The sequence below is a fragment of the Arvicanthis niloticus genome, chromosome 8 (assembly GCF_011762505.2).
Source record: "Arvicanthis niloticus isolate mArvNil1 chromosome 8, mArvNil1.pat.X, whole genome shotgun sequence".
Lineage (NCBI taxonomy): Eukaryota > Metazoa > Chordata > Mammalia > Rodentia > Muridae > Arvicanthis > Arvicanthis niloticus.
The window spans coordinates 42,062,252-42,090,218 of record NC_047665.1 but is presented as its reverse complement, the minus strand read 5'-3'; the positions used below and the strand labels follow the sequence as shown (position 1 = coordinate 42,090,218).

General features: G+C 40.8%; 1 protein-coding gene across 2 annotated transcripts; it reads right to left on the bottom strand.

The window, feature by feature from the left end:
- Positions 1-25,809, bottom strand: Epdr1 (ependymin related 1). Of its 2 annotated transcripts, none has more exons than XM_034510912.2 (3): positions 25,173-25,809; positions 2,602-2,810; positions 1-1,536 (listed from the first exon to the last, which is right to left on the bottom strand). In XM_034510912.2, exons 1-3 carry the CDS (start codon positions 25,439-25,441, stop codon positions 1,340-1,342), a joined length of 675 nt encoding a protein of 224 aa, XP_034366803.1. In that variant the 5' UTR covers positions 25,442-25,809; the 3' UTR covers positions 1-1,339. The 2 variants fall into 2 exon arrangements, with proteins under 2 accessions (XP_034366803.1, XP_034366802.1); XM_034510911.2 differs by having other exon boundaries at positions 2,566-2,810; positions 25,173-25,750.
- Between the last annotated feature and the right edge of the window lie 2,158 nt (positions 25,810-27,967).

The window sequence follows — 27,967 nt, the reverse complement described above, 5'->3', positions numbered from 1 at the left end:
TTTGTAGGGTGTCATAAAATTTGTTTAATTGTATAGATAAATTACAATGTAGATGGCTATAGCCTAAAGCAAGCATCACACATTTCTCTTAATAACAAAAGATGATACATGACCAAATGAAACACAGTGATAGAAGAATCTAGAATAGTAAGTTGTATTACTACAAGTCTCCATAGCAACCAGAAAAACCAACCCTGTTTAATAGATGAGGAAACTATACACCGACAGAGCTGGAGAGCTCCTCTCTACAAATGTTAAGGGCACAACTGCGTGCCAGGCACTTGCTTGGTGCTGGAGATATTGAAGTAAACAGAACATGGTACCCGTACTCAAGGGGTTCTTACCCAGGATAGCAGAGGTCAGTTTCTAATAATCAGGAAATCCTCACAGAGCATAATGAGCATTGTGAGCAAGGCATGCCAAGCTGCAAGGTGCAATGAATTCAGGCATGGGAGAAGCTCACAGAGGTCACATGTGAGCTAACGTTGGAAGCACGAACAGACGGCATATAGACACAGTTGTGGTGAAAGAGAGTTTAAGGAAAGGAAAGGCAAGGGCTACTAGCCTAGTGCATTTAATACTTAAAGGATTAGAGTAGCAGAGAATTCTAAGCTTTCCTTGGGGGCCTCCCAGTTCAGAGCTGTTTTGAAAGCCTGTTTGCCCACTAGAAAAGACATGAAGGTTCAGCACAGTGGTCAGTAACTCTTGCACACAAAGCAGCACACATGCCCCTCACTTCATCTCACATGTAAATATTAAGATTGTCCAAGCCTCCCACTTCAAACTTCCTTTCCCTTCAGAGGAATCATTACTTTGTATTACAAGTTTCTACTTCCTTGCAGAGGAAGGCCTACATCCAGTGGGCCATGCCACAAAACTCAAGTCTGGAAAGAATCTTAAAGGGTCATCTCATAGTAGCCAGAGACCACATGGTGTCAGGGGGGAACTGTTGCTATCCTGGTGCAGACAAGCAAGGGACTTTCTCTGCAAGGAGAGAACTGAACAAAATTATTCTATATCTTATTATCATCTTCGATTCTTATTGGCAATAATAAAAGTCTTACCCTGCAGAGGCAAACTCCTTGTGCTGACCCTACCCCCACCCTTTCCTATTCTGCGGCACTGATTACATACCTGTTCACAGAAAGGATGACCCCAAACAGTTTCCTTCAAAAAAAAAAAATACAGCTGAGCAGCCACAGTCAGATGCACAAGCAAGTCCACATAGAGTCTATCTTCCTAAAATTAGCTTTATTTCCAGTGAAGAGTTGCTTTCAAACTAGTCTCTAATCTATTCCCATACAAGGTCACTAAGAGCTGACCGTCTGCTCCCTCGAGTTCACAAGGAGCAGTCGTCATTCATCTTCTCTGGCTGAGCTGTCTGGCAAGTGCTTGGTGGGGTGAACACAGAAGGGTCCTTAATGCCTAGCTTCACGTCAAAGAACCGCGTGGACAGGACCACAGTGTAGTTTCTGATGAAGGTCTCCTGGACTGGATAACAATCCTTGGCTGTATAAACACCGATCCAGGTTTCATCTAAAGAGGAAAACAGTTGATGTTTTCAGAGAGCAGAGAGGCAAACTTCCTGAACATTTTTGTTTTGTGGTATTGTTCAACTAACATAAAATGCACTTCTTAACTTTGTTCAAGAACTCATTATGGAGGTGTTAACTTTGGTTTATAACAATTGCCATCACTTACCTTACAACTTGCCCAAACTGAAGACTGTTATCTGTTAGTGGTTTCTTATCTTCCTCTCCTCTCATAGCTTGCAACAGTCATGCTACTGACTGTCTGATAGATCTGGGAACTTCATGCACACAGTATTTATTGTTTATGATTGGCCTGTTTCCCTTTACATAATAGCCTCAAGTCTTATTCATATTACTACAAATGCCAGAATTCTCTTTCTTTCAAAGGATGGAAACTACTCTACTGTGGTATCACATTTTATTTATCTACTTATCTGCTGATGGTATCTGAGTTGTTCCCAACAGTTTGATTGTAGGAATGAAACCAAAATAAATAAGGATGTACAAATAGCTATTTGAGTTTCTGCCATCATTTTTTGCCATCATATATTCAGAGTTGGATGCTCTGAACCATATGGCAATTTTATGTTTAAGGTTTTGGTTAAATACCATATTGTTTCTTATAGACTGAATGCCTACTCTATAAAACAACTTCATAATGAAAAGTGGTTTGCATCAAAGCAGGCCTGTTTGTGTTTGTGGTTAGAATAATAGAGCAGGTCTGGACAAAGAAGTTTTAGGAAGCAAAGGTGGGGAAGTAAATGTTGGCGCTTAATTCAGGAGTATTATTGGGAAAAAAAAATCCTTTAGGTCACAGACCTCATGGATTTCATGAAGAGACTATAGCAAAGGGTGATCCTGTTAGATCCAAGTGACAGAGGCATGCATGTGACACTAGAAGAGAGAGGTGTTTCAACAACCCACTAAGAAAATGGTAGTTGCCAAGTACACAAGGGACTTTAAAACCTCATCTAAGCATGTGACTTTCCCCAACAACTACATTCAGTAAGGGACTTAATTCCTCAGCATATACCCTGAGATGCAGAGTGGGAATCCTTCCCATCCTTACAGGATCTGGCTGTCCTCCTGTCGGACCACTCTTGGACCATTATCTGCTCCTGAGGCCCTCCGATGGAGTACTGATCTTCAAAGGTAGAATTCTGGGGAATGTCGAGAGGATCCCAGGGTTCTGCCAAGGGGATCTTTGCACACTGTTTGGTGGCTTGTTCAATCTGAAACATCATTCCATCCTTATAGAGTAAAATGTATTCAAACAATCTGAAACGTGGATTCAAAGAAAATAGTCAAGGACTTTTATGTTAAAAATAATCATGTCTTTCATCAACATAGAACCCAAAGACCTTTGATATAAAGTATCATATAAGTTATTTTTAAAAGATTGCAAATCATTTGTTCTTTATAAACTTTATTCACACCAAACCACCCAACTGTGGAAGAATTAGAATTTAGAAGTTAAACTTGAGTATTCAAGGTGAACATGCTTGACCTCAGGCTTAGGCCCCTGAAATGAGGGGGAGATATGGGCTTCACTGCAGGCTTATGGTGACTTGTTTAGTAGGACAAAGGAAAAGCTTCACCTTTGTTGCATTAAATTAAGGAATTACAGAAATATCCTGAAAGTCAGAACTCACTGAAGATGGACAGACAAAATTCCTGCACCTACTGCCTAGATAACCTTCATGAATGAGATGGAAGGCACTCTGTGTATAGCCTGATGAGCCTAGGACAGCAAGGACAAAGGCCAAGGAACCTTTAGAGTAAATGACTAACACAGCAAGCGTGCCTACACACTTTCCATCTCCTCTAGTGACCTCATACATACCCCACCTGCAGGGCGAAAGAAGTAATCCTGAGCCTTACGCCTATATCTGAGCCAGAAATCTCTAGGTACGCTATGCTGTGCCTCTTAAAGCTAAGTGATTTTGCTTCTTTGGAAAGCCCCTGCATACAAAGTCATTTCAAAGTGAAGCCAAGACCTTATAGAATGTTCTTTATAAGTGAAGGGAGACTGCTCACTATGGGCTGGGAGGATAACTGAGTGGCAGAACACCTGGGTTCCATCCCAGTACCACGAGGAAAATGGGTGACTGATAATGATCTTTGCTTGATGAGCCTCAGGTGTCACAAAACATGTTCATTCAGGATGTAGGCTCTCTAGTCCAAGTCTGTGTTTGAAATTATTTTCATCAAAATAAACGTTAATAATGTTATCTATTTTTCAAAGATATCACTATTAGCATTATAGTTTAAGTTTCTATGAGGTGGTATAGAAATATGATCATCACCTCAATACACACACACACACACACACACACACACACACACACACATATTATTCCAGAAAAGCAAGAACCAGCTTATAAGGGGGAAAAATGAATGAAAATATGACATGCATTTAAAGGTGGGGATGAATGTAGAAATAAAAGAAACTGAGCATTTATGAAATACTGTTTTAAAAGGAAGGTAATATTGGGCTACAGAGATGGTTCAGTGGTCAAAGTGCTTGTTAGACAAGCATAAGGACCTGGGTTTGGATCCACATCATCTTCATAAAAATGGGCATGTCAAAGGATTCCTGCAGTTCCAGTACTGAATGAAATGGATGCATCCCTGAAGCTCATTAAATAGCCAGCATGTTTTCAGGTTCAGTGACAGACCTGATCCCAAATCAAAGTGAAGAGTGGCCAAAGAAAGTGGCCCAGGGTTCACCACTGGCCTCCATATGTGTAAATACACCCGTCCACAAGCACACATGCATGCACGCACACATGAATGTACACTTGCTAATACATACACCACATATTTACAATGCACCACACATATAAACGTTTTAAACAGAGCTAATATCTTCTAGAATGCACGTAGGGTCCACACAGAATAAGCCCATATTATCCATTATCTCACAATCTGTTAAGTCTCCAACACAACAAAGCTTAACCATTCATTGACTGAATTTAGAAATGTCAGCAACAAATCTGAGACACAGCCAGTGAATAAATACAAGAATCTCTGACCGTAAGTAAATCCTATCCTATGGTGCTTTTTATGATAAGTTGACCACCCAACACTCTGGTGTGTACCCTCAGAGCTATACAACAGAATCATTTCTCCCTACTGTTAGCATCACGTCATGCTTTTCCTATGTGTATGGTGTTCAAATTGTGATAACTGTCCCCTGAAGGACTCATGCCATGTATTTGTGGATAGCTTCTTGAGCCCACTCACACCAACATCCAATCCATCCTAGCATCTGTATCTCCCATACAGACCTTGACACCTTCACTTGGGTTGACTGCCCTACATGAGAATACAGGACCTAGTGTGCCATATTCAGATTGCCCTGGATGTGTAGAATTGGAACTGAGGGCCAACTGGTGAGCCTCTCTGTGTAAATGAACTGTCATATGTGAATTCAGAAGCTGTGGGGATGATTTCCCCCCACGTGAAATGAGTAAAACTAAAGAACAAAGTAGCAAGAAGAAAGAACTAGCTGGTTGGGGTTCCAACAGCTGCATTATTTTCTGAGGTGCTCAGAGACTCCCCTAGAGGATGATTGCCTTCCTTTGTTCTTAGAAGGCTTTATTTTTGGCTTGTGACTTTGTACCGCCCTTGACCAGGGCTCATTTCTGATGGAGTTGAGGAAACTGAGGCTTCATGGAGAGTACAAACCAAGTGTTCTATTTAATCAGCTTTCAGGTAAAGGTCTGAGTCAACAACTTATGGGGAAGAAACGTGGGCTTGGCTCACAGCTCCAGAGGACCTGCTGCTTTGGTACCTATGAAGTAGGGCATCGTGGTGGGAGCATGGAACACGGCAATTCAAAGTTTAGAACAATGACCAATTCTAGAGACTAGTGACAAGCGGGCTCCCCATGGAACAGCTACACTGAGCACCCTTAAAGTATACAGTTACCTTACTGCATTTTTCCCTGGATTTCCCTGATAGCTTCCTTGGATGTTATTAAATTTGTACCTCTAGTTTCTGCCCCCTACCCCCACCCCCACCCTCGCCACACACAAATGATATTGTGTCTGAGGCTTGAGAAGATGTTGGCTTAGAATGATTGGAAGAAACACATCAGTGGCAAGGTGTGCTTCCAGCTTTGTCACATGAGAAAACAGCTAATTCAGTTTCTCACTGTTAGGTTGCTAACTTTGACCACCAAGATATGTGATAATACCCATCTCTTCATGAGCAACTAGCTATCATTGATAAGCAATACTTCATGATGCTAGGAATATCCTGCTATCCAGTGTTGGCCTTAACTTCAGTTACCCATAAGGTGCTTTTAAATATTTCAGATGTATTTATCTTATTTATTGCTCATGTGCAGCTTGCAAGTGTATGAGGAGAGAAATAGTTTGTAAGTGCTAGTCCATGTTCCCATAGAGGTCAGAGGAAGATCACTTGCTGGAGGAGCTTCTCTCCTCTACCGTCAAAGTTCCAGTGAGAAAAAGGAAGTAGCTGGGCTTGGTGCCAAATGACTTTATCTGTTGTGATACCTTGACATCCCTGACCCAGAAATTTTAGATAAAATCATTTCTTGAATAATTTCACTAGAGGTTGACTTAATAAGACTAACAGCAGAAGAAATGACATCTATGTTGCCTAGTCTGTGCAGAATCTCTCTACTCTCAAAGCCCCTATATATTAAGTGTACAAGCATCATCTCCTGTTTAGTCACTGAGAGTTCCTTCCAGCCAGTATCTGCTCACATAATACTATTGATATTTGAACACTTGGTGACTTTGTGATAGCAGATATCCCAGGCTCACCGTAGGCTCTCCTGATCAGACTTGATGGGACCAGTGTGGGGCAATAGATGTTATTCTGGGATGGCCTTTCAGCAATCACAGCCTCTTATGTTTACAAAATCATAAATTAATGTTGCTATTTCCAGCTGAAATTTAATATCATTGGTTTTCTTCATTGCTCTTTTATTTCTCTATCTCTTCTATTAAAATAAAAAGAATGTTTCCAAAATTATTAACAAAGTGATGTACAAGTTTTATACTATAATCAAAGCTGTTGAAAATTATAGTGTGAAATAAAGCTATGATTTCATCACAGGATTGTATCCTTAGTTGGAGTTGTTGGGGTTTGGAGTCAACACAGTGCTAAAATGTTCACATGGAATAAGTCAATTCCCTGTGCAGTTACAGTTCTAGATTAATAACCATTAGCTTCCTTTGTTTCAGTTTGTTCTAAGTTTAGAAACTTTACACTTTCCTCCCTTAATTTAACTTTATTATTTAAATGTGAAAATGTCATATTTTGAAACTTAAAATGTTCTAGAGAAGCATATCAAAAAAAAAAAAAAATCTCTCTCCTACCCCAGTCTCTCCCCTTCTTCCCCACATGCTTTATGGATAATACTTCTTATCAGCTTCCATCTTTTTTCGGGTTTGTTACCATTTTTACATGGACAAAAGCACCACAATGAATAACTTTGTTCTCTTCTGTTTAGGAAATGCAACATCATCTGAAACAGAATACCCAGATCAAAAGGTAAGAGTATCAGTGGTTGTTTTAAACATTACCAGATTTCTCTCAGACTGTGCTGTTTTGTACTTTTTACCAGCAACACATGAGTGCCTGCTTTCTTTACAGTCCTGCCCAAAGAGGATGCTGCCAAAATTGTATCTGTGCCCATCTGATAAGCAGGTTAGTGAATAAGAAACCCAAGGCTATGTTTTAGATCTTTATAAAAGGAGAAGAGAAGAGTCCTTACAAAAGATGACACAAACCTAAAGTATAATGCTTGAGAAGCTAACACAGTGCATAGCCTAGGAGGTCCCAGGCACATTAACACATGACACTAGAGAAGCTGGACTCTCCACATTCTGGGTGCCCCCCTTGGGATGAATGAAGTGGTCTTCATTCATGCAGGGCAGCTGAGCACACCATCACCTGTCAAAGCAACATCTTGCCTTTTTTTTACCCTCTGAGAAACAACTATCTGCTATCAAAATTGTCTACTTTATCTCCAGTTTTCTATGTTTTTTAAAATTAACTTGCCTTTTATGTCTTAGTTAAGATGTTCTTAGCTCTAGTTTTACAATGAAAAGAATTTAAATAAGATCTATTTTATTGCTTCTGAATTTTTCATTCCTAAAGTATTATCCATGGGGTGTTTATAAAGGAATAACTCCATGCTCTCTGTGTCTTTTTTTTTTTTTTTGTTCTCTTATATTCAGAACCTTAAACCAATTTGGAATTTATTTTCATACATGATCTATTATCTAAAAGGTAATTTTATTATGTAACAGTTGCTCCAAGAACATTATCAAACAGTCCATCTTTCCTTGCTGATATGAGATCAAATCCCCACCATGTATTCAATCTCCATCTGTCCCTGGATCTACTTCAGGTCTCTCCTATCCTGCTGGGTTGCATGTCTGCTGACTAGAGCCACACTGGGATATTTAGAAATGCTCACAGCACTCATCAGCAACTGTTTTATTCTTCGTTAGAGTTTGAATAGATATCTAGATCAAACTTTTCCAAATGAATTTTAAAATGAACTGTTTAGCTCAAATCAACTAACCCTAAGATGGCAGTTTTATCTTGAGTTAAATGTATGTATTACTACTGAAAGAATAATACTTTTACATGTACAGTCATTCTATCCCTCCAAATATGTATGCCTACTTTTGATTTTTATGATTTAGTAATAATAATTGTTTCCAAAAACATTTTTCACATTTCTTTTAATTACTTTTTATCTTTTGTTGCTAGAATGCAATGATTCTTCTCTTGCCTGTTAAGTGTATAGCACTTAACAGTTTATATACATGGAGATTACATGTTTGGATTGTTAATTCTCTACTCGGCCACCACACTGAATTCGCTTATTGCTTGGATTCAGTTTTGGTTCTTATTTTCAAAGCTGACTACATCGTTTTATTGAAAAAGATCTGTCTTCACCTCTCTGTGTTAGCTCTCATCCTCTAAGCACTTTCTTTAGCTATAAAACTGGCATCATTAAACAGGGTAGAAGCGACTGGGTCCTCAGCTGACTGGGAGAAAGAATATGAACTCATTATCAAAATACATGGGTTTCATTTATCATGGTGAGAAAGTGGTGTCATTTCCTGCAAAATACCTTCTATCAATCATGTTTATTGAATTTGATCAATTGTCTTTCTATCAAACTAAGAATATTCTAATGTGTACCTTGTATTAAGATGAAATTCTTGATGTATTAAGATTTAAAAAAAAGAAAGAAAGAAAGAAAGAAAGAAAGAAAGAAAGAAAGAAAGAAAGAAATTGTTCTTGCATCCCTCTGATAAATGTTTCTGGAATCTGCTGGATTGTCTAATGCACTATTGGACTATATTTTCTAGTGAGGAATGTTTCTGGAATCTGCTGGATTGTCTAATGCACTATTGGACTATATTTTCTAGTGAGGAATTTTTAATCAACAGTTATATAATATTCATAAGGGAGATCACAGTACATTTTAACAGATTCTTATTTATCTTGTATATGTATTGTAAGCTGGTTTTCAACTCACTGTTATTCAAATGGTCCATGTAGAGGGATTGCTCTAGAAACGTCTCTGTTTATGAGCTACTACTGCTTCCTGTAGACAGGTTTTAGAGTTTTTAACTAGATGTGAAAGCTTACACATGTGTCTGCACCCAAGTATACAGCTTGATGAATACTGGCGACATGTAGGACTATTCTTTCATCTGATGGGAGACACTGCATTTTTTTATTGAGCTAATAGTTCACACTAACTACAGACACTCAGAGGAATGGCCTCATTAGTACTGAGGAGGCAGGCCACATTGCCATGAAGCACGGAGTTTTCTACAGCTATGGCCCAGGGACAGGATGGAGCAGGCATACGGGCTGGGCTTGTGGTAGAAGGTTATGCTATTAGAAGGAAGGAGAACACTCATTAATATTTTACTTTGGTGCAAATCTTGTAAAAAAAAAAAAAAAAAAAAGTGAAAGGCCTTGCAGAAAGCACTGGTCACAAAGCCCAGAGACACCATTTACTAGCTTTGGTTGTCTTGCTACAATTTTGGTTTTCTCATTTCAAACATCTAAGAGTGTCCCAAAAATTCAAATTTCAGAGTGCCTTTATGAAGATAATGGAAACAATGGATAGCAGATGGCTGTACATCATCACTCTGGTGCGAAAATACAATCAGATTTGTATATATTGCCACTAGCTAATAGCCAATGAATGAATCATTCATTTAACTTGTACGGGTAAAATAACTGACAGTGTAGCAAAGAGAGGTTAATTCATGTAGTGGGATAGAGTAATGGAGAGACAACTTCTGACTGCTGTGGTGAAGACCTTCAAAGGAAGTACAACAGGCATTTCTGTTCCTTCCCCTCATCTTCCTCTCAAAATGGGAGCTGAGAGAATCCTATAACTCATTCTTGGATGCCTTTTAAGCTAAAAGCATAATTGGCATTTTTTTAGGGAAAGCTGAAAAAAGAATAATGGAGATTTCTCTTAGAAAACAAGAGAAGGGTGCTGCTCCAATTCTATTGTATATATTTCTGTCTTTGAATGTACTTGGATAAAGGCGTGGTGTTTGTATGTCAACATGCCAGATGGCAACTTTAAGACAACATCCTAGAAAGGGAATAGCAACAGAGGAAAGCCTGGGGTTTTGAAGAAACTTGCATGAAACTTAGTAACATGTGTCACAAATACATTCCAAGAGTTCTGGGCAGCAAACCTCTCCTATTACCAGCCTTTCTGATACCCATTCAGCATCACTAATAAATTACTTAAACCCTGCATCACAAACACTGCATATTGGCCCTTACGGAAGTTGTAAAAGAGTCTTTCCTTGCAGAATGAGCAAAGCACAAGCATTTGACTAATCCTAGACTCTAAAATATTGAAGTCAAGCCTGGTGGTGAGTTAACCTAACTAGCTACTGCCTGAATAGCTGAAATGAAATTATATTCTGGCTTGAATTGGGTTATTCTTGAGAAAGGCAAAAAGCCTGAAGTGGAGTCTACACACTGTCAAATTCAGCATACGAAAATATGTGCATTTTAGATAATAACTGAGTAGTGAATATCAGAGTCAGGATTGGACTCACACTCTGCTCATCTATCAGATTTATTCCCATCCCCTAACGCTATGTCCCATCCCAGTCTCCACAAAGGAAACAGTGGCTCCTTACCCACTCATAAGTATATGACCACCTCAAACGGGCTAAATTACAGACAATTATATGCACTGATATAATTTGATCCCAGAAGGACTTTGTCTTTTATGGAAGCTATTGGTCAAATCTTGGATTTATTTAACATGCAATATAATAGATTAGTAATCTTAACTCTCAGGAGGAAAGTCTGAGCTACAGCCACTTGTATTCTGGCACACATGAAGTGTGAGTTACACCCTACAGTAATGATGAGACACAAAAAAAGAAAAACACTTGGAAAATCCATTGTGGACTTTCTGCCAATCACATATAACCAAAAGAAAATTAGATTATTTAAGAACACAGTCTGAGGTAAAGTTAAATCAAAGTATAATTTATGTGTGTAATGTAAGAAGCCATAGGTGGACGACCTTCAGTCCTTGGACACTAGTTCAAAAGGAAAAAAAAAAAATGCTCAAGAAATTGAAGTGCTTTCTCTTCCAAAAATTCAGCTTGATGGATACTGGTGACATGTAGGAACATTCTTTCATCTGATGAGAGACACTGCATTTTCCCCCCAAGGCAATAGTTCAAGCTAATTACAGACACTCCGAGGAAGAGGCCATGCTGCCATGAAGCATAGTGTTTTCTACAGCTATGGCACAGGGACAGGATGAGATTGGGGCAGTGAGGCTGGGCTTGCAGTGAGCCCTGAGGTTTTAAATAGGTAAGTATCTTTTCCCAGCAGGCTGAAATAGAAACTCACACATACACACGTGGAGAGAACATTTAATAAAACACTTGAAAAAAAGGAAGTCAAGATTAAAATGCAGTGATGTTAGCATACGCCAATCCCAAGAGGAAGAAGTGGATGGTGGTGATGATGGTGATGAAGAGGTGGATATTTACAAGGTAGTATTCGTTAAGAGAAATTTAAAAATAAAGAGATGGGTGAAAATGTTAAATATAAAATAAGAAATTTAAAAGATGCATGCAAGAGAGCCAAAACAAGTAGATAAGTTATCCAAAGAACCAGAGGAAACAAGATTAAACCTCTAGAAATAGAAGATAGGGAGACACAGGGATAGTCAAAGGCAGAATAGTTTCCTAGTATATGAAAGACTTTGGGTTCAATCCAGAAAACTGTAAAATTTTAACTTAAACAAGAAACAAGACAGAATTTTCAGTGTTAGATATGACCTGAAGACACCAAGTTTAAAAGTAATAGAAAAGACACTTCAAAATGAGGGTAGAGAAAAGTATATTTGAACTAAATTTAGGGTGGGAGACATTGTCAAGATGGCACGATGCTTGCTATGCAAGAATAAGGATCAGGGTTCAATTCTCAGCACCTACTCCAAAAAGCTGAGCTCAATGAGGTGTTTATAATTCCAATGCAAGGAAACAGAGACAAGAGTATCCCTAAAACACGACCAAGCTCCTTAGATGCCTCAGAGCATATACACGTTACAGAAATCCCTCTGTAGTGAGCCAAGGGAAGTTGTTGATCTTTCAGGAGCTGGATCTAGGATGGCATAGAAGGAAACACGGCAAACAACACACTTTAAATTCTTTTCAGTGTGGTAAGTGGGACTTAAATAAATACCTGCTTTGTTCAATAGGAACCATACTAATGTTAGAAAAATCAGACCCCAAACTTCCTTTTTTCAATTCTTTAGGAGAGTTAAGATCTCATACTGATGGACTCGCTGGGGTCCCAGGAGCACACAGGCCAGATCTGGAGCTGTCAGGAGCTCCACTCTCCACAATCACAGGGTATGTGATGGAGTGGACAGAGAGAGGCTATGGGTCTGAAATGAAGAGCTCCCAAGTCGTGCAGAGGCTAGAACCCAACAGGGCATCTTCACTGATGTTAAAGTGGACTAGGTTCTTCCTTCAGCATGCTTTGCTCCCAATGATGTGAGTCTGTGAGATCATTCCTGGTCCACTGTATTCTTTTTTTCTGAAGTGAAAATCCCATCCTCCCACACTGGACTCCACACTCCCACCAAGGCTTCTCTGCCAGAGTTCTGCTTGGGGAGTTCTAGGGAAGCCCAATTTCTCCCTCAGAAGACAAGTCTGCTTTTCTCCATCTTTCATCAGTATCCTGCTGAGGAACTCAAAGCAATAAGACTTGAGACTCTAGGAGATTCAAGAGGCAAAAGTGACAAAGTGAATGGTTCAGAAGCTGTGGAGCCCATGCAGATGGCCTGGGTCACACATCACAGCCATTTCTACAAATGTTTGCTAGCTCAGGTACATTATTAAAAGAATTATGCATCATTATGCATCCAAACTCACTTCAAAAACGTGAAGGTGATGTCATGTTAGGCAGTCTGTTATATGAATCACTGGGTTGGCCATGTTTTATCCACAAACTAGAAAACTTTCTTTATAAGATCTGTCAGTGATTATTCACTGAAATGATCAATGTCCTTGTTAAACCAGCAGCTTTCCAGAGTCAACGGTGAGTTATAACCCTACTCATCACAGATAGAACCAAACCACAACAGTGTGACATCACCCCAGATGTGCCATTCTGACCATCTATTTCTTGTTTATAGCACCACAAATTACTACATGTACTTAGACTCCTTATAGATATGATGTGGAAAGTTGGATGCTCATAGTCTGCCGTTGGAGCATCTATATAGAATAACCTTCATGAAAGGCAATTTGGTTAACTGTTGAAAACTTTTAAAATGTGCGAGTTAATTCATATAATTTTCACACCTAGGAGCTTATCAAAATAAAGTTAAAAATATTTAATATATTGCATGAAAATAGAAGACTATATATTTTACTCTCAGTTACACTAGTTAAAAACACAGGTAAGGAAATGTGGTGGTTTCGTGATGAGGGATTGCCTAAGAAAGTCTTTAGCTAGTGCTTGGCTATCATGTAGATCATGAACAGCAAATTTTAAATGTAAAAATCACATTGTATGTTTCCATTTTACTTTTTTTAGAATAAGTCTGGAGATTAAACATATATAATACAGGCTTCCTAAGCTGAGCTAAACCTTAGCTCTATATTTCCTCTTTAAAAATGTAAATACAGGAATAGAAAGAAACTGGAAAAACCATGCACCATGGCTGTAAATTCTGGTTGAAAGACTGTGGAGGGATGTTCCTTATTTTATTTGCTTTCACCATTGTCTGGATTTTTCTTTCATGAGCATGTATAATGCTGATAATACCAAACTCATAAACATTGCATATCATGCATGTATTTATTATTGCATCTGTACCTGACACATTTACTGAAACTTACTTTCTGCCCAGAATGCCTTAGTACAAGGACCCAATAGTATACTGGTACCACACAGGTATCCTCTCATTTCACAGAAGAAAGTCATCATGAAGGCTGGGTGGGATAGCTGAGGAGACAATGACAGTAGCCTTAGGAAGAGAGCACAGGATGAGATGGGGAGGGCCGTGTGAGGAGGGCCCCGTGGGGAGGGTCCCATGGGGAGGGCACTGTGGGGAAGGAGGCTTGTCCTGTGTGATTACAGAGGCCCCATGTGAAGGTATGGTTGGTTGAAATCTGAAATGAGAAGGAGCCAGGAACTCAGAGATGGCAAAATCAGACTAGTTAGCTTAGGCGAGCTTGCACATGTACTACATCTGAAAAGCAGCCAGTGGTGACAAAGTGTCCACTACAGGTTGTACCCTATATGAACCACAAAAAATCTCAAACATTCTGGGGGCATAGTAGTAACTAGGTGCAATGAGAAATTTTGAACAAGCTTCATCATTGTGTTTTTGTTCATCTGTTTAGATATCTTTCTATCATGAATAAATAGTGTAATTATCACTCACTTCTTAATTGACTGATTCAAACAACCAGAGTCCAGTTCTACTCTAAGGTGCTGAAGAGATAGCAAAACCATGCATAAATCCCTGACCTCATGACCTTAGATGAAGCAAGACTGATGATAAAGCCACAAAAATAATAAACAGTAGGTTAGGTAATACAAATACCTTGCCTATGCAAGGCACTGGTGTAGGTATAGGAGGATGCTGAAAGGGCAGACAAACCATTAGAGACTGGAGTAGTTTTGGATGGCAAAAGCTTTCTAGGTAAATGGGAATAATCAACAGAAGTTCCAAGTAGATTAACCTGCTGAGACCCTGGGCTGGCAACAAATGCACAAAGATAAAATATGGAAGACCCAGGAGTAAGCGCCACAGGAACATCTATGAAGAAGAGCATGAATCTAAAGCAGGTGGAGCCGCATGACACAGACATTTATCTGAGCACAATCACTTAGGTTATCATGCTTGCAAAGAGCAGGCCAGAAAAAACTATGGGTATAACAGGAGGATTATAAAACTCCAGGTAGGAGACAGTGCCAGTTGAGATTAGGATGACAGAGAAGGTGTAATCAGATTCTGTGTAGCTTTTGAAATCAGAATCGGTTGGATTTGTATCCTGCCTCTTTGGAAGTAGGCAAGAGAGAAGGATGACTTTGTGGGTTTATGCTGACCAAGAATTGCTGCTGAACCTAAGATGAAGAAAGGGGAAGTTCAGTTTATTTGTGTGTTTGGCTCTTTGGTTTGGGCTTGGTTCTGGTTAGTTTGATTACATGCAAAGGACACATTCATTCTGGACATGCTGCGTTCACAATGACCACAGATTTCAAAGAAAGACATCAACCAGGCAGATGGATCCATAAGTGCAGAGGTCAGGGGAGATCTCTGGACAGGAACCAAACATGTGGGTGACCCTCCCCCCATGAAGAGGTGACATTTAAAGCCATGACTTACATGATCTCACCAAGACAGAGGTTCAGACAAAAAGTAAAGGGATGGAATGCTCAGCCCTGGCCTTTTCTTCATTAGTAGTGCAGAGAGCAAGAAGGACCAAGCAGACTAAAAAGAGGAAATGAGGCAGAGGAGGGAGCAGAGGAGGGGCAGAGGAGGGGCAGTGGCTGAGTTGGTAAATTTCTCACTCTGTAAGCATGAGAACCTGGGTTTGGAGTCCCAACATCCACATAAAAATTGGCCATGGTGGTACATATGTATAACCCCAGTTCCTGGGGAGGCTGAGATAGGAGACTCACTGGCAGCCAGTCTGGGAAATCCATGAGCTCCAGTGACGGACTGAGAAGGAAGCCAACATTGACACTGGCTTCCACACTCACACATGTGAACATGTACACACATCATACACACTCATGCAAAGAGAGAGAGAGAGAGAGAGAGAGAGAGAGAGAGAGAGAGAGAGAGAACAGTAAATAAATAGAATTAATTTTCAAATAATGAGAAACATTAGGTAGGTGGTATGTTGAAAGCCAAGTAGAAGAGGCATTTCTAGGTGCAGAGTACTGAGTAGAAGATTTAGGGCTTCTGAGGAGCTGAGAGGTGTTTGAAGCTTCTGGTCCTGTCCAGAACATTTTCCATGGAACTGTGTGACAGTTTGATTGGAGAAGTTTGAGAGAGCCTAGTAGGACAGAGATTGGACTTAGTGTGAGATACACTTTAAATAAAAGGGGGGAAATGGGGGTTTTTACTGTTAATCTTCAAGAGATTTTTTTTTCCTTAAAGATGAGTAAATAAAAATTTATGAAGGAAGAAATGAGGAATTTTTACTGGAATTGGGAGATATAAGACTATCTTATTTTTTCCAGGAAAAATAAACCACTAATTGGTGGCATATTTTCAGATCTTTGGGCATGTGGCCCTGACCACCTTCTCTAAGGTCAGACTTATGAAGAAACAGCTCAGTGTTATTGAAAAGAAGATGTTTCCACAACAGTATGGTGACCACTTCTGATGACTTCCATTCATAAGGTTTTTTGTTTTGCTTTGCTTTTATTCCCCTTGGCTCTGTTCAGCTATTTTATGCCTTTAGTAAAAGGAATAAATCCCTGAGCTCCAAGGTCTCTAGATCCCCTTGAAGCAAACTGGTTCTTTTAAGAAAGTCTCCTTTTTTTTTTTTGAGAAAACATTAGCATTGCAAATCAATATTTGGGGAGGTTCAAGATGCCCAGAGTAGTACATTTTCCTGAGTTAATAAAACCAAACAGCATTTCTAGCTATCATAGACAAAAAAAAAAAAAAAAAAAAAATGGAACACAGGTCAAGGAGAAGTCATACCCAAGCCTTAAAGTCTTGAAATGAAATTCCAATTCATGTAGATCAGGGTAAAGGCCAGTCTATGTCCCTGAGACTTACAGATACTCTCTCTAGGCCTGCAATGATTTCAGATTTATAGATTCAAGAGAAAGCAAATATCTAGGGAAAAATGTAACATGCCTTTTCTCTTCCTCTGCTTGAACAATATAGACTAACACCATTAAAGAGACCCAAACATTTCTGTAAGGCTGGTCTTGGGGACCGAGCCTCAGCAGAGTGAGGCAGGAATCACTGTGGGGAGGGAACACCCTAGGTGCATGATTGATCTTCAGTGCATCTAAGGATGAGATCTTGTTCACTCATTGTGTGGGAAGGGAGCTACAGACTTGATGGGGTCAAGAGGAGAATCCACCATGTTGTATTGAGCTGGAATGGAAAGGGCCACAGACTTACTTCCATGGATAAGGATTGGAATTCTAGAGACAAAGATTTAAAGGTGTGTATATCTGTGAATGAGTGCATGAAAGTGAACTTGTGCATGTGTTTGTGCATATGTGGTATGTGTGTATGTGTTATGACCCCTGACCCCTGTCAGCAGTGCTACCTGAGAGAATGAGCACAACTAGACTACAGACTTCAACTTCCAAGTGTTTTTCTCCAGTATCAGTAACTAAGACTTCTTGAGAAACAGCTTATTACATGGGAAGTAAGATGATTGTGGAATATCTTACTCTGCCTCAAAACAATAAGATGTTCTAAAGACTATCAAAGACAACGGGAAGAGGCTCCTCTGGAAAACTGGGAAGGCAAAACAAACAGGAAATACAATGAGATCCCTGAGTCTGTATTGAAACAAATAAGTAAGTTTAGAATTTGATAAAGAATCAGAATGAACAAGATAGAAAAGTGTCTTCCCACAATGTTATTTAATAATTATGAAGGAAAAGGTGTCACTTCACAATGACGCAATATGATGGACGTTATGTCGATAGCATGGTTATACAGATACAATACAGTCTTAGCTTTGAGACACCCCATACTGAGCAAGTTGAACATGAGACACCAGGGGAACACTGAACAAAACACCAGGGCAGTGATCTTTAAATAAATACCAGCTGCAAGACCTTGGGAATTGTTCTAGATAAAAAGAGATCAGAGACACAGTATCCCAATGTCATGCTTACATTTAAACTGTATTCTTCTGCTGTAAAAAGCACCCAAAAGTTAACCAACAAAACCTGGAAATATCTGGGTTTCAGGTAGTAAAATAGAGCCAATGTTGACTTTCTGATTCATGGCTGTATTGAAGGTACAGAGGATGAATGTCCTTGCTTGCAGAAAACATACATCGGAGTGTCTGAAGACCATGTGCCTAACTGGTGGTCAATGAACTCCTGAATAATTTAGAAATTAAAAGGAAAACCTCTTTGTTCCATAAATGTAAGTAGGAGGTAATTTCAAAATAAAGTAAGATAATTATTTGGGAAAGAATCATTATCTTCTTTCTCAAACACACAAGAATAGACCTCAAAGGAGCTTTCCTATAAGTAATTCTGTTCAATTCATATGATAATGGAGTGTCTAGGAAGAGAAGTGGATTTTGGGCTCAGAGCCAAAGCACTGAATGGCCACTTTTTCTTTATGCTCATGAGGACAAGCTTAAGTGAAAAGAAGAGGGAGAGAAAGAAACTTAAATTTACATAAAAGGACAGGGTAGAAAACATTTTAGAATCTACGCCACACCATTGTAGAAGCAATCAGCCTGATGTAACAGAAGCGTCAATACGCTTTCGTGATGTCGGCAATTTCATATCTCCTAAATAAAAACACTTAGAAATGAGGTATCATTGAAAAGAAATGATTCAACACCCTATGGCTGTCTGACATCATTCCCTCAGGGTTTCCAACCGGACAGTTTCAGATAGCAGCAGAGAAGATAAATGTTTTGTTCTCTGGAAACGACTAAGACAGACACGGCATAGTCACAACCCAAATGAGAATACATTTGCTACTCAGCCTGTGGCATACTTTTCATCACTTATAAATAAAAAATTTCTGGTGGAACACATAAGATCAGCCCCTGAGCAGCCTAATTTAAAATATTTTGGCCATGTGTGCTCATTCGGTGACTCTGCCTCCCCATGTGTAGCTTCATTAATCTGAAGACTGTTGGTAAACAGCAGTATGTTACTGATGCCCTGTGGGACACATTCACATCTACTTTGCTCCCCTCACATAAAATCACCATATTGATTAAATTATAAAAATCATCAGCCTGCTTTTCCTTCGACCTTCCCAATATAATCCCCATGAGTTTAATCCAGAAATCAGAAGAGACAGTTGGAACCAGAAAACAAAATAGTATCAATTACTAACTTTTCCTTTTCTTGGTTCAGGCTTGTCTTATCTGAAGCTCATAAACTATTTTAATCTTTTCCATCATCTCAGGGAACAGAGATCCTGGAAAATCCTAGTCATTCCCTGGTAACTATCATTGGGATTTTCCGTAACCATCTGGATGGGGAAGGAGGCTCTTAAGTTTATCCAACTCTACACTTACGTCTCAACTTACTAGTAAATACAAAGAGACAACCATTCATATTTCAAATAACATCTGGTTGCTTGGCCATACTGCTCTTATTTGAAACCATTTTGAGTCTGTACCAACAAATCTACATTTAAAAAAAATGTAAAATGTATTCACATAGTAAACACTCCTTTCTGTACCTGATTAAGGCAAGGGACAGGACTGTGAGAAAACCCAGCCAAAAACATGGGAAAGAAGCATTCAACTGCCTTCTACAATCCATACTGTTAAACCATCACATGATGGTACAAAGGTAGAGAAATGGGGATGCACTGTGAGGATGTGAATTCTAGGCCAGCAAGACTGAGGTTGTGCCTTACAAGTACAGTGCACATGTCTGAAGCCCACACTAATTAGTTATTAAGTTATAAAGGAAAGAGACTTCCTAACTCAAGCTTGAATGATGACAGCTTGTGTACTGTTCAGAGTGGGAGGAGTCCAGAACAACAGAAGGGATAGTAGGGAGTAGCAAAGAGGCACCACAATTGTAAAGATAAAGGCATCTTTTTACCTTCAACTTCACCTGCATCTTAGTTGGGATTTCTATTGATGTGATGAATCACCATGACCAAAAGCAACTTGGGGAGGAAAGGATTTATTTCAGCTTACAGCTTGTAGTCCATCATCCAGGGAAGTAGGGGCAGGAACCCGGAAACAAGAAGTGGAGCAAAAGACATGGATTGAGTGTTGCTTACTGGCTTGCTCCCTCTTGGCTTGTTCAGCCCACTTTCTTGTACCAGCCAGGATCACCTGCCCAGGAGTGGCACGGCCCCCAGTTGGCTGGGCCCTCCTTTATCACTCATTACATCAAGAGAATGCCCCACAGGTAAATTTGGCCGGGGGGGGGGGGCGTTTTGTCAACTGAGGTTCCCTCTTCTCAAGTGACTTTAGCTTGTGTCAAGTTGAAAAAAATCCAGTCATCTCAATTGACCCTTTACAACTTGACTCATGAACACATCACTATTCAACTACAACCTTTCTTTTCTTAATTGTCCCCAAGATGTCATGTTAATATTTCTATCATAATATAAAACATTCCAATTTTTAAAAGTCCCACAAGCTTCAAAATTTTACACGACTTAGAAGTTCAGGCTCTTTAAAATATTGAAAATTCTTTCAAAGTTCCAAGCCTCTCTAATACTTCTTACCTCTCTAAAATTCCAAAGTCTCTGTAAAATTCCAAACTCCCTTAACTGTGGTCTCCTATTTTGCAAAGTTACATATTTCTTATTTCAGAAAAGAGAAGCCAGGGTACAGTGACAACCAGAATAATGCAAAACCAATGTCCAACACTGTAAAAAAGCTCAGTGTGGGACACCTGGGACTCACTCATGATTTTCATTATCACCAGGGCTCCTCCAAGGACTCCATAGCTCCACCTGTGCCTCAAAGGTTCACCAGTGGCCTCTCCTGATGAGAAGCCTGCTCTCCAAGACTCCTTCATGCCTTCACCTTCAGGACAACCTGAGAAACTCAAGTTGGTAGCTAGCATGTGGTACAATCTTGGCCCCCTCTGGATCACTGCTTCTGTGAGCTGAACCTCAGGAAACATTTCTGAATAAATTCTGCCTCAATAATGCTGGTCTCTTTTTAATCACAGCTGATTCTTCAACCTCAGCTGACCAATATCAATTGTACTAGCAAAACAACTTTTTACTTTAGTTGTTATTACATAGTTGAATAACCATGGAGTCTTTTAGGGACTCTCAAACTTTCATCTAAGAACTTCTTAAGCCAGGCCTCCATTGTCTATACTGCTTTCCACATTATGTTCTAAGTTTGCACGATATCTCAATAACCTCTAAGCACCCAATAGGTTTTCCAGTCCAAAGTTCAAATGTTAACAGAGTCCTCCCAAAAACATATGGTCAGGTCTATCTCAGCCAATACCCTACTCCTGGTATAAATTTCTGTCTTAGTTAAAGTTTCTATTGCTGTGAAAAAACAGCATGGCCAAAGGCAATTTGGGGAGGAAACAGTTGTTTTATCTTACATTTTCTTTTAAACAGTCCATCATCAAAGTCAGGGTAGTCACTCAAGGAAGGGACCTGGAAGCAGGAATTGAAGTAGTAAACACGAAGGAACACTGTTTATTGGCTTGCTCCCAATAAAAATTATTGGGTTTCTCAATCTGACTTATTATACAACTCAAGATCACATGGCCAGGAGTGGTACTACCCTCAGTCAGCTGGGACCTCCCATACTAACGCTCAATCAATCAAATGTACCACACAGGACAATCTGGTGGGGAAATTTTCTCCATTGAGTTTCCCTCTTCCCATTAACTTGTTTCAAGTTAACAAAAAACTAGCCCACACAACCTGGCAATTGTTAAATATTATCCTGGGAAGAAACATTTATTTGTGGTGGAAAACTCAATGTTGTACATAAAACTGAGCCTAGAAGAGATAATCACCAGGCCCTCTGTTCATCTATGTGCTCCAATTCTTTGCTCATAACCTCCTGGTCATAATTTGGCTCCTCACATAATTTTGAATACAAGGAGAGCATGACCTAGTCTATCTCTGTGGATTTGAGACTACTGGTCTCTATGCCAGCTATAAAACTTACTGAAATATAGTTTAGCATTTGAGTCTGTGTACTGAGTCAGTTCACAGAGGGAGGATACTTGTGTGTGCTGCTCAATCAAGCGTCTGAGTTCAGAGAAGCTCTCAGTGAGACTCTGGCATGTGGGAAATGAAGTCCACCAAGATGATGATGGTGGGTGGTGAGGGAATGACCTGTGACGACCTACTACACATCTTCTCACTACTATGAGACAATGTAGCACATGCTTTGTATATTTAGCTTATAGAATCCTCACAGTCTTATAATAGATGAGTTGCTTTGTGTATTCCTAGTTTGTAAAAGAGAAAACGGAGTCTTTAAAAATCATGATAATCAACAAAAGCTCACTTTCAGAACCAGATTCAGGATGAGGTGTACCTGAGTACATAGCCAAATGTCTTAAACAGTAATGATACCCTTTGGGTGAGAAAGAACCCTTGGTCTCCTCCAGGTCACACTGCTTAGTTAGTATCAGCAGTGAACACTGGTGTTCCAGCCCATGTTCTTCATGTCTACTCACCAACAGATAACCAGTGCATGGGCTTCATAAATATACATCAAGAGTAGTTTCCCAGTCTCACTCTGAGTGAAGAGAGCGATCCCTGTTCTATGCCACCAGAACAGTTAGCTCCAGGTGCCAACAGTGGCAACTGGCTTGACTTTTCATTGTCCCCCCACACCCTGCTGCCTCTGATCACTTATCTATCACCACCTTATCTATCAACACTTCCCTAATGTAGCCACCTGTCCAGTTTCCTCTACATCTGAAGCTGCTACAGAACTCTTGAGTGTTTACTTCTACACTCTCTGTGTTGCTCTAGTTTTTGTAAACCTCCTGAGGACGAAATCTCAATCATGCATCCAGTGATCTTTATGCCACCTAATGATGGCATTCCAACTGTTCAGACTCCTTCAGCATGACCTCTCAACACACTCTGTGCTTTTGTCCCTCATAGTGACTGGGCCGCTGGTCTCAGAATGTTGGTCCTGCTTATTTAATATTGTAAACTCCCAGATGACAACCAACGAAACCTGGTGTACATATATATTTATGCCCCCTAACAAAATCTTTTCTGTATGTCACTCCTGGTAGATTTGCTTGGGTGGCTGGGAACCACTAATTTGAGATATCACCTTCTCCAGGAACCCCGGGTCATGTGTTTATCATAGTTGTATTCATCATAGGGATAATTAAATTCTGCGACTCCACCTTCAGACTATTACCTCCTAAAATAAGGACCCATTCCATTAATAATTGATACAGTATCTGCCATGAACAACAGCCTACTGAATGAGGAGTGGATGGATGAATGAATATAAACGTAGTATATTATAGATGTCAGAATCCATGCAGCTTGCTTAACTCTCAGTTGTGTGACAGAAGGAAAGTTTGTCAATTTCTCTAGGTCTTAGTGTTTCTATGTGAATGGAAATCATACAACCTACCGTGTGATGTTCTGAACCCTAAACAAAATTATATAAAACATGCCTAGTCTCAGCACTAGTACAGTACATAACACACTGTAATGATGGATATTATGATGTCCCTAAGACCCAATGAAAAACATTCATGTTCTTGAAGGTCTTTGCATAATCTCTGAATCTTCCATCAAGACAGTATTCTGTCTCACCTTCCAGGCTAATGTAAAGCTGTCCCTATATATCCAAGGGAGATTGGATCCATTGCTTCTATGGATAGCAAAATCCATGGATTCTCTTGTCCTTGATCTAAGAATGACAAAAAAATTACACGCACCTTACAAATACCCTTCCATATATTCCGGCTTGCTCACAATAACAAATATAATATAAATGTTATACAAATAAGTTCTGTGTTGTTTAACAAACAATGACAAGAAAGATAGTACACATGTGCTCAGTACAAGCAGTGTGATTTCACATATTTTCTCTCCATGGTTTGTTGAATCCCTGAAGCAGAAAGAAGCCAAGAGTAAGGTGGGTCTCCTGCATTCGGTAATGGGTGGTCTTGCGCTCTGAGCAGGTGGTTCAGAAAGTTCTTTCTTTTCCCTACTCTAACCAAGAAGCCCAACACTCCAGTGGCAAATGCTTTTAGATGAAATGGTATTACCAAGCTTTGTTTTGTGCTGGAAACTGATGGTGTTCATTTCCCACCAATCTTACTGTTCACTGGAGCCATATACCATGGCCGTTCATCATATCTCCTTGTGGTGCAAATGCCATGAAGAGATGTCAGTGTGACTGCGTGAAACACGCTGGAAGTCAGTGCAGGGCTGGGCCAGGGAGACAGGTGCTGATCTTAAATTAGAAACTAGGTCTTAAAGAGGCCAGAAATAAGGTGACATTCTAAAAAAGTATGTCCTCTATCAACATAAAATGGAAAGCTAAACTGACTACCATTTGTTTGCTTGTGTGTATGTGTAAATGTGCACACATTTGTGTGAGCATATGTGTGATAGCATGCCCTCCCATTTTGTAATTGCTGTGGTCATTAAAAATAGGCAAAAAAACAAACAAACAAAAAAACAAAACAAAAACCTAATAAACTGAGAAGAGAGGAGGATAAGTAAAATTGGAGTTTTAAGGTGGCAATGTATGTGCCCCAATACCAGGCTTAAGGTGGCAGTACATGTATCGAACGGACGTTTTAAGGAGACAGTACATGTGGACTAATGGGAGTTTCAACTAGTTTTTCAAAAGAGAAAAATGATCAAGACGGGAACAAACATGGCCATATTGAAATAGGGTAATGAGCTGGGAAAAACTTTCAAAAATCATTTCCCCACACCTTTTACACTGTTGTACTTTGAACCACGTGGTGAAATAGACAGAACCACCTCTAAGTTGTCCTCTGGCCTCCACGCAGGCCACACACACTCACACACACACACACACACACACACACACACACACACACTGTAATTTAAAATGTTTTCATTATAAACAAAAATTTTAGACAATATTGTGTGTGTCCCTTGTAGGTGGCTTCTAGAAAAAACATGCCCTAGACTGCAGAGGACTCCAGGTGCCAGGAGCCTGACTCAGCAGTTAAGACTTGGGGCTAACTTGGAGTTCGAATGCCCGGCTTTTCCATTCTGCCCTTGGTGAGTCCTTTCTTTGCCTACCTCTACCTCACTGGACAGACCATGCCACTCCCCAGTACTCCTATAAAGTTATTGGGGGTAGCGAGGAGCCGGGAGCCACTGGGGGTCTAGCTGAAGTACCAAGCCCTTGAGGGGGCATTCCCTTGGCTGCAGTCTTGCCCTTCTAAGCCGCCTACCTCTTGCAGGGGATCAGCGCCTTCCTCTCGTCCAGCACCCGGACACGCTGGTTGAGACCATCGTAGGAAAGCAGGGCGCGGCTGTTGTGCCCGCTGCTCTGCTGGTACAGAACCTGGCGTCCCTCCCATTGCTGGGGCGCCTGGCATGGCTGTGGGGTTCCCAGAGAGCCCGCCATCCCCTGGCCGCACAGCACCCAGACCCAGAGACCGCCCAGCAACCAGGTCCCTCGAGGCCCCTGGACCAGGCGGCGGGGAGCGCACGCGGACATCGTGATCTGCCGCCCAGAGGTCAGCCGAGCCCGGGAGGGAGCCGAGGCCCGGCGTGGGCGAGCCGCGCGCGTCTTCTCTGCACGCGCTGGCGGAAGGTGCGATCCGGGACCCAGCTCAGGAGCCCTGGCCTCTCCCGGTTTTCCGTTCTCCCGGCCTGGGACCTCCGGACACCGGCCTGGGGAAGCCGCGTGAATCGCCCCCAGAGCTTTCTGCCCTGGCAGAGGCTTACTAAAGCTTGTTTTTCCTGCTCTCTGCTGCCAACAGGAAACACAGCGGCAGTGATGCCACTAGCATCCTGAAGGGCATCGCATTTAAAGGGTTTGGAGTGGAAGGGGAATATGCTGAGAAGGGACTCTTTTCTCCAAGAACTGCAACCCTCAGTCGGGGTGATTTCATGGAGGACAGGAGCAAAGCAGACGTGCGGCATGTTCTCTGGCTGCTGGAATTTGTTCCTTGGGAAAATCGCTCCTTCTTTTTCTAATTAAAAGTGTCATAGTGGTACCTTTCTGAAGAAATGACGCTAAATTTCTGTGGTGTTCGCTGTGCAGTTCCCCATCTCAGACCTTTAAATTGTCTCTAAGTCACAATTCAGTGAGATTCCTCCCTCTATCCCTACATGAGAAAACTTCAAGTCCAGAGGTTTGTGTATTTAGGGGTTTACATTAGTAAAAACGTGTGTGTGTGTGTGTGTGTGTGTGTGTGTGTGTGTGTGTGCGTGTGCGTGTGTGTGTGTGTTTAAGTAATGTTAGGAATGATAATATAGAAACAAGAGGAGATGAGGTAACTTTTTTAAGACCCTTGCTTTACAATGTTATTTACATTTCCACTTAATATCGAATATGAAGAAGAGTGAGCCAGTAGGAAATGGTTTTGGGCATTCCTGAGTGAAGTCTAAAGAACCCCAGGATTGGAGCTCAAGCAAATATCTGGAAGGCAACCTGGAGCCTGATTCTTCAGGGCCTTAAAAAACTATTGAGTGTTTTTGTTATGGTACTGAGGACTGTGGGAGCCACCAGCCCACGAGAAGCCAGGGAGGAACCTCACAAGGGATGCACATTAGAAAGCACAGGGAGAACATGCAGGGCCAGACGGAGTGGCAGGGTGTCAGGACAGAAGCTGCTATACTACAAGCCATAGAGTGGCTGAGTGAAGGCAATGGGCATAGGTAGGGTGGGATGGAGCTTGAAAATACAGAGAAAGATTGGGGTTGGAGGCAGGTTTCTGATTTGGGTAAGTGAGCTTTCTGTCTGAGGAAGGAAGGAAGGTAAATTTCACTTAGGCTAGTTAGAGATGACTGGGGACTGTCCAGTCAGAGATAACCAAAGACAGTTCTGTATGACTTGGGCACACAGTACCCAAGTCTTAGATTTGGAAGCCACAGGCATACAGATGGTCACTGAAGGGAATTGGGGGTGGGTGGATGGATGATTCTTCTCTCTCTCTCTCTCTCTCTCTCTCTCTCTCTCTCTCTCTCTCTCTCACACACACACACACACACACACACACACACACACACACACACACCCTCCAGGGGATATTTGCCAAGGAACTCTCCAGGCTAAGTTTCAAAAGTTCTGAGACTGAGGCAACCTGAAGTAGACTGGAGAGTGAAGGGTGAAGTGAGATCAGCAGGCATAGGAGGGGAGAAAAGGAAGAACAGAGAGTCCAAAGGGGAGTCACCCCAGACAAGCACTCAACTAGAGGACAATGGCTTTAGTGCTAAAGCTGGAGGGTTTTTGGAGGGCTGGGAGGGGAAGAACACTTGACAAGAATTTCCTGAGTCCCTCAGCTCTGTCTAACCGTCTATGAAACACAGAGACAGACTGACTATCCATGGGCCCGATAGATAGGGTTACAAACAACATGGAAGACAGCTTCCTCAGGCAGAGAGTGAACTTGCCGCAAGCTAATCAATGGGTTCTACGTGTCTCAAATTCCTGTCTTAACATTTTCCTTCTTTTAGTTCTTTTCTTGCTTTCTTTTAGTGTTGGGATGAGCCTACGGTCTCGTCTATGTTAGCTTGGAGGAAAAATGGTGGGAAGTTTTGTTCTCTCTGTCTCTCTGTCTCTGCCTATCTCTTTCTTTCACACTCTCTCTTTCTCACTCCCTCTTCTCATTAGAAAGTTAATCTGATTTTTTTTTGTTGTTGTTGTTCATTGAAGGGTTTAGATTAGATTTGGGATTCCACTACTGGAAAAGTCATGAGCTGTCTTTTGGGTCAGGCCCCTCTGCTTGATATTTTCCTATCGTGGTTTGGCATCTTTGGGACTCGAGACCTATTATTCTGTAGGAAACCAGAATACCTTTTTCCACTGGTCTGGGTGAATAAGTACTCTAGACAGATTCTAAATAGTATCATCCCTGTTATGAGCATTAATGTCTTCATAGTGTTTGTTTCTACACCTTACACAATAAAGACATTAGCAGTAGTTGTGTTTGGTTTGGTTTTGTTTGGTTCCATTTTGCACAGCTGTTTTAATCCTCATTCAGATTCACACCTAAGCTAACTTGTGGGTCTCAGCTTT

Excerpts from the sequence above, each read along its gene's own strand:
- Epdr1 (XM_034510911.2), bottom strand. The coding sequence starts at position 25,441 with ATGTCCGCGTGCGCTCCCCGCCGCCTGGTCCAGGGGCCTCGAGGGACC. Across the intron at positions 2,811-25,172 it reads GCGCTGATCCCCTGCAAGAG|ATTGTTTGAATACATTTTAC; the intron begins GTAGGCGGCTTA and ends TCCACGTTTCAG. Across the intron at positions 1,537-2,565 it reads TTCCCACTCTGCATCTCAGG|ATGAAACCTGGATCGGTGTT; the intron begins GTATATGCTGAG and ends TTTCCTCTTTAG.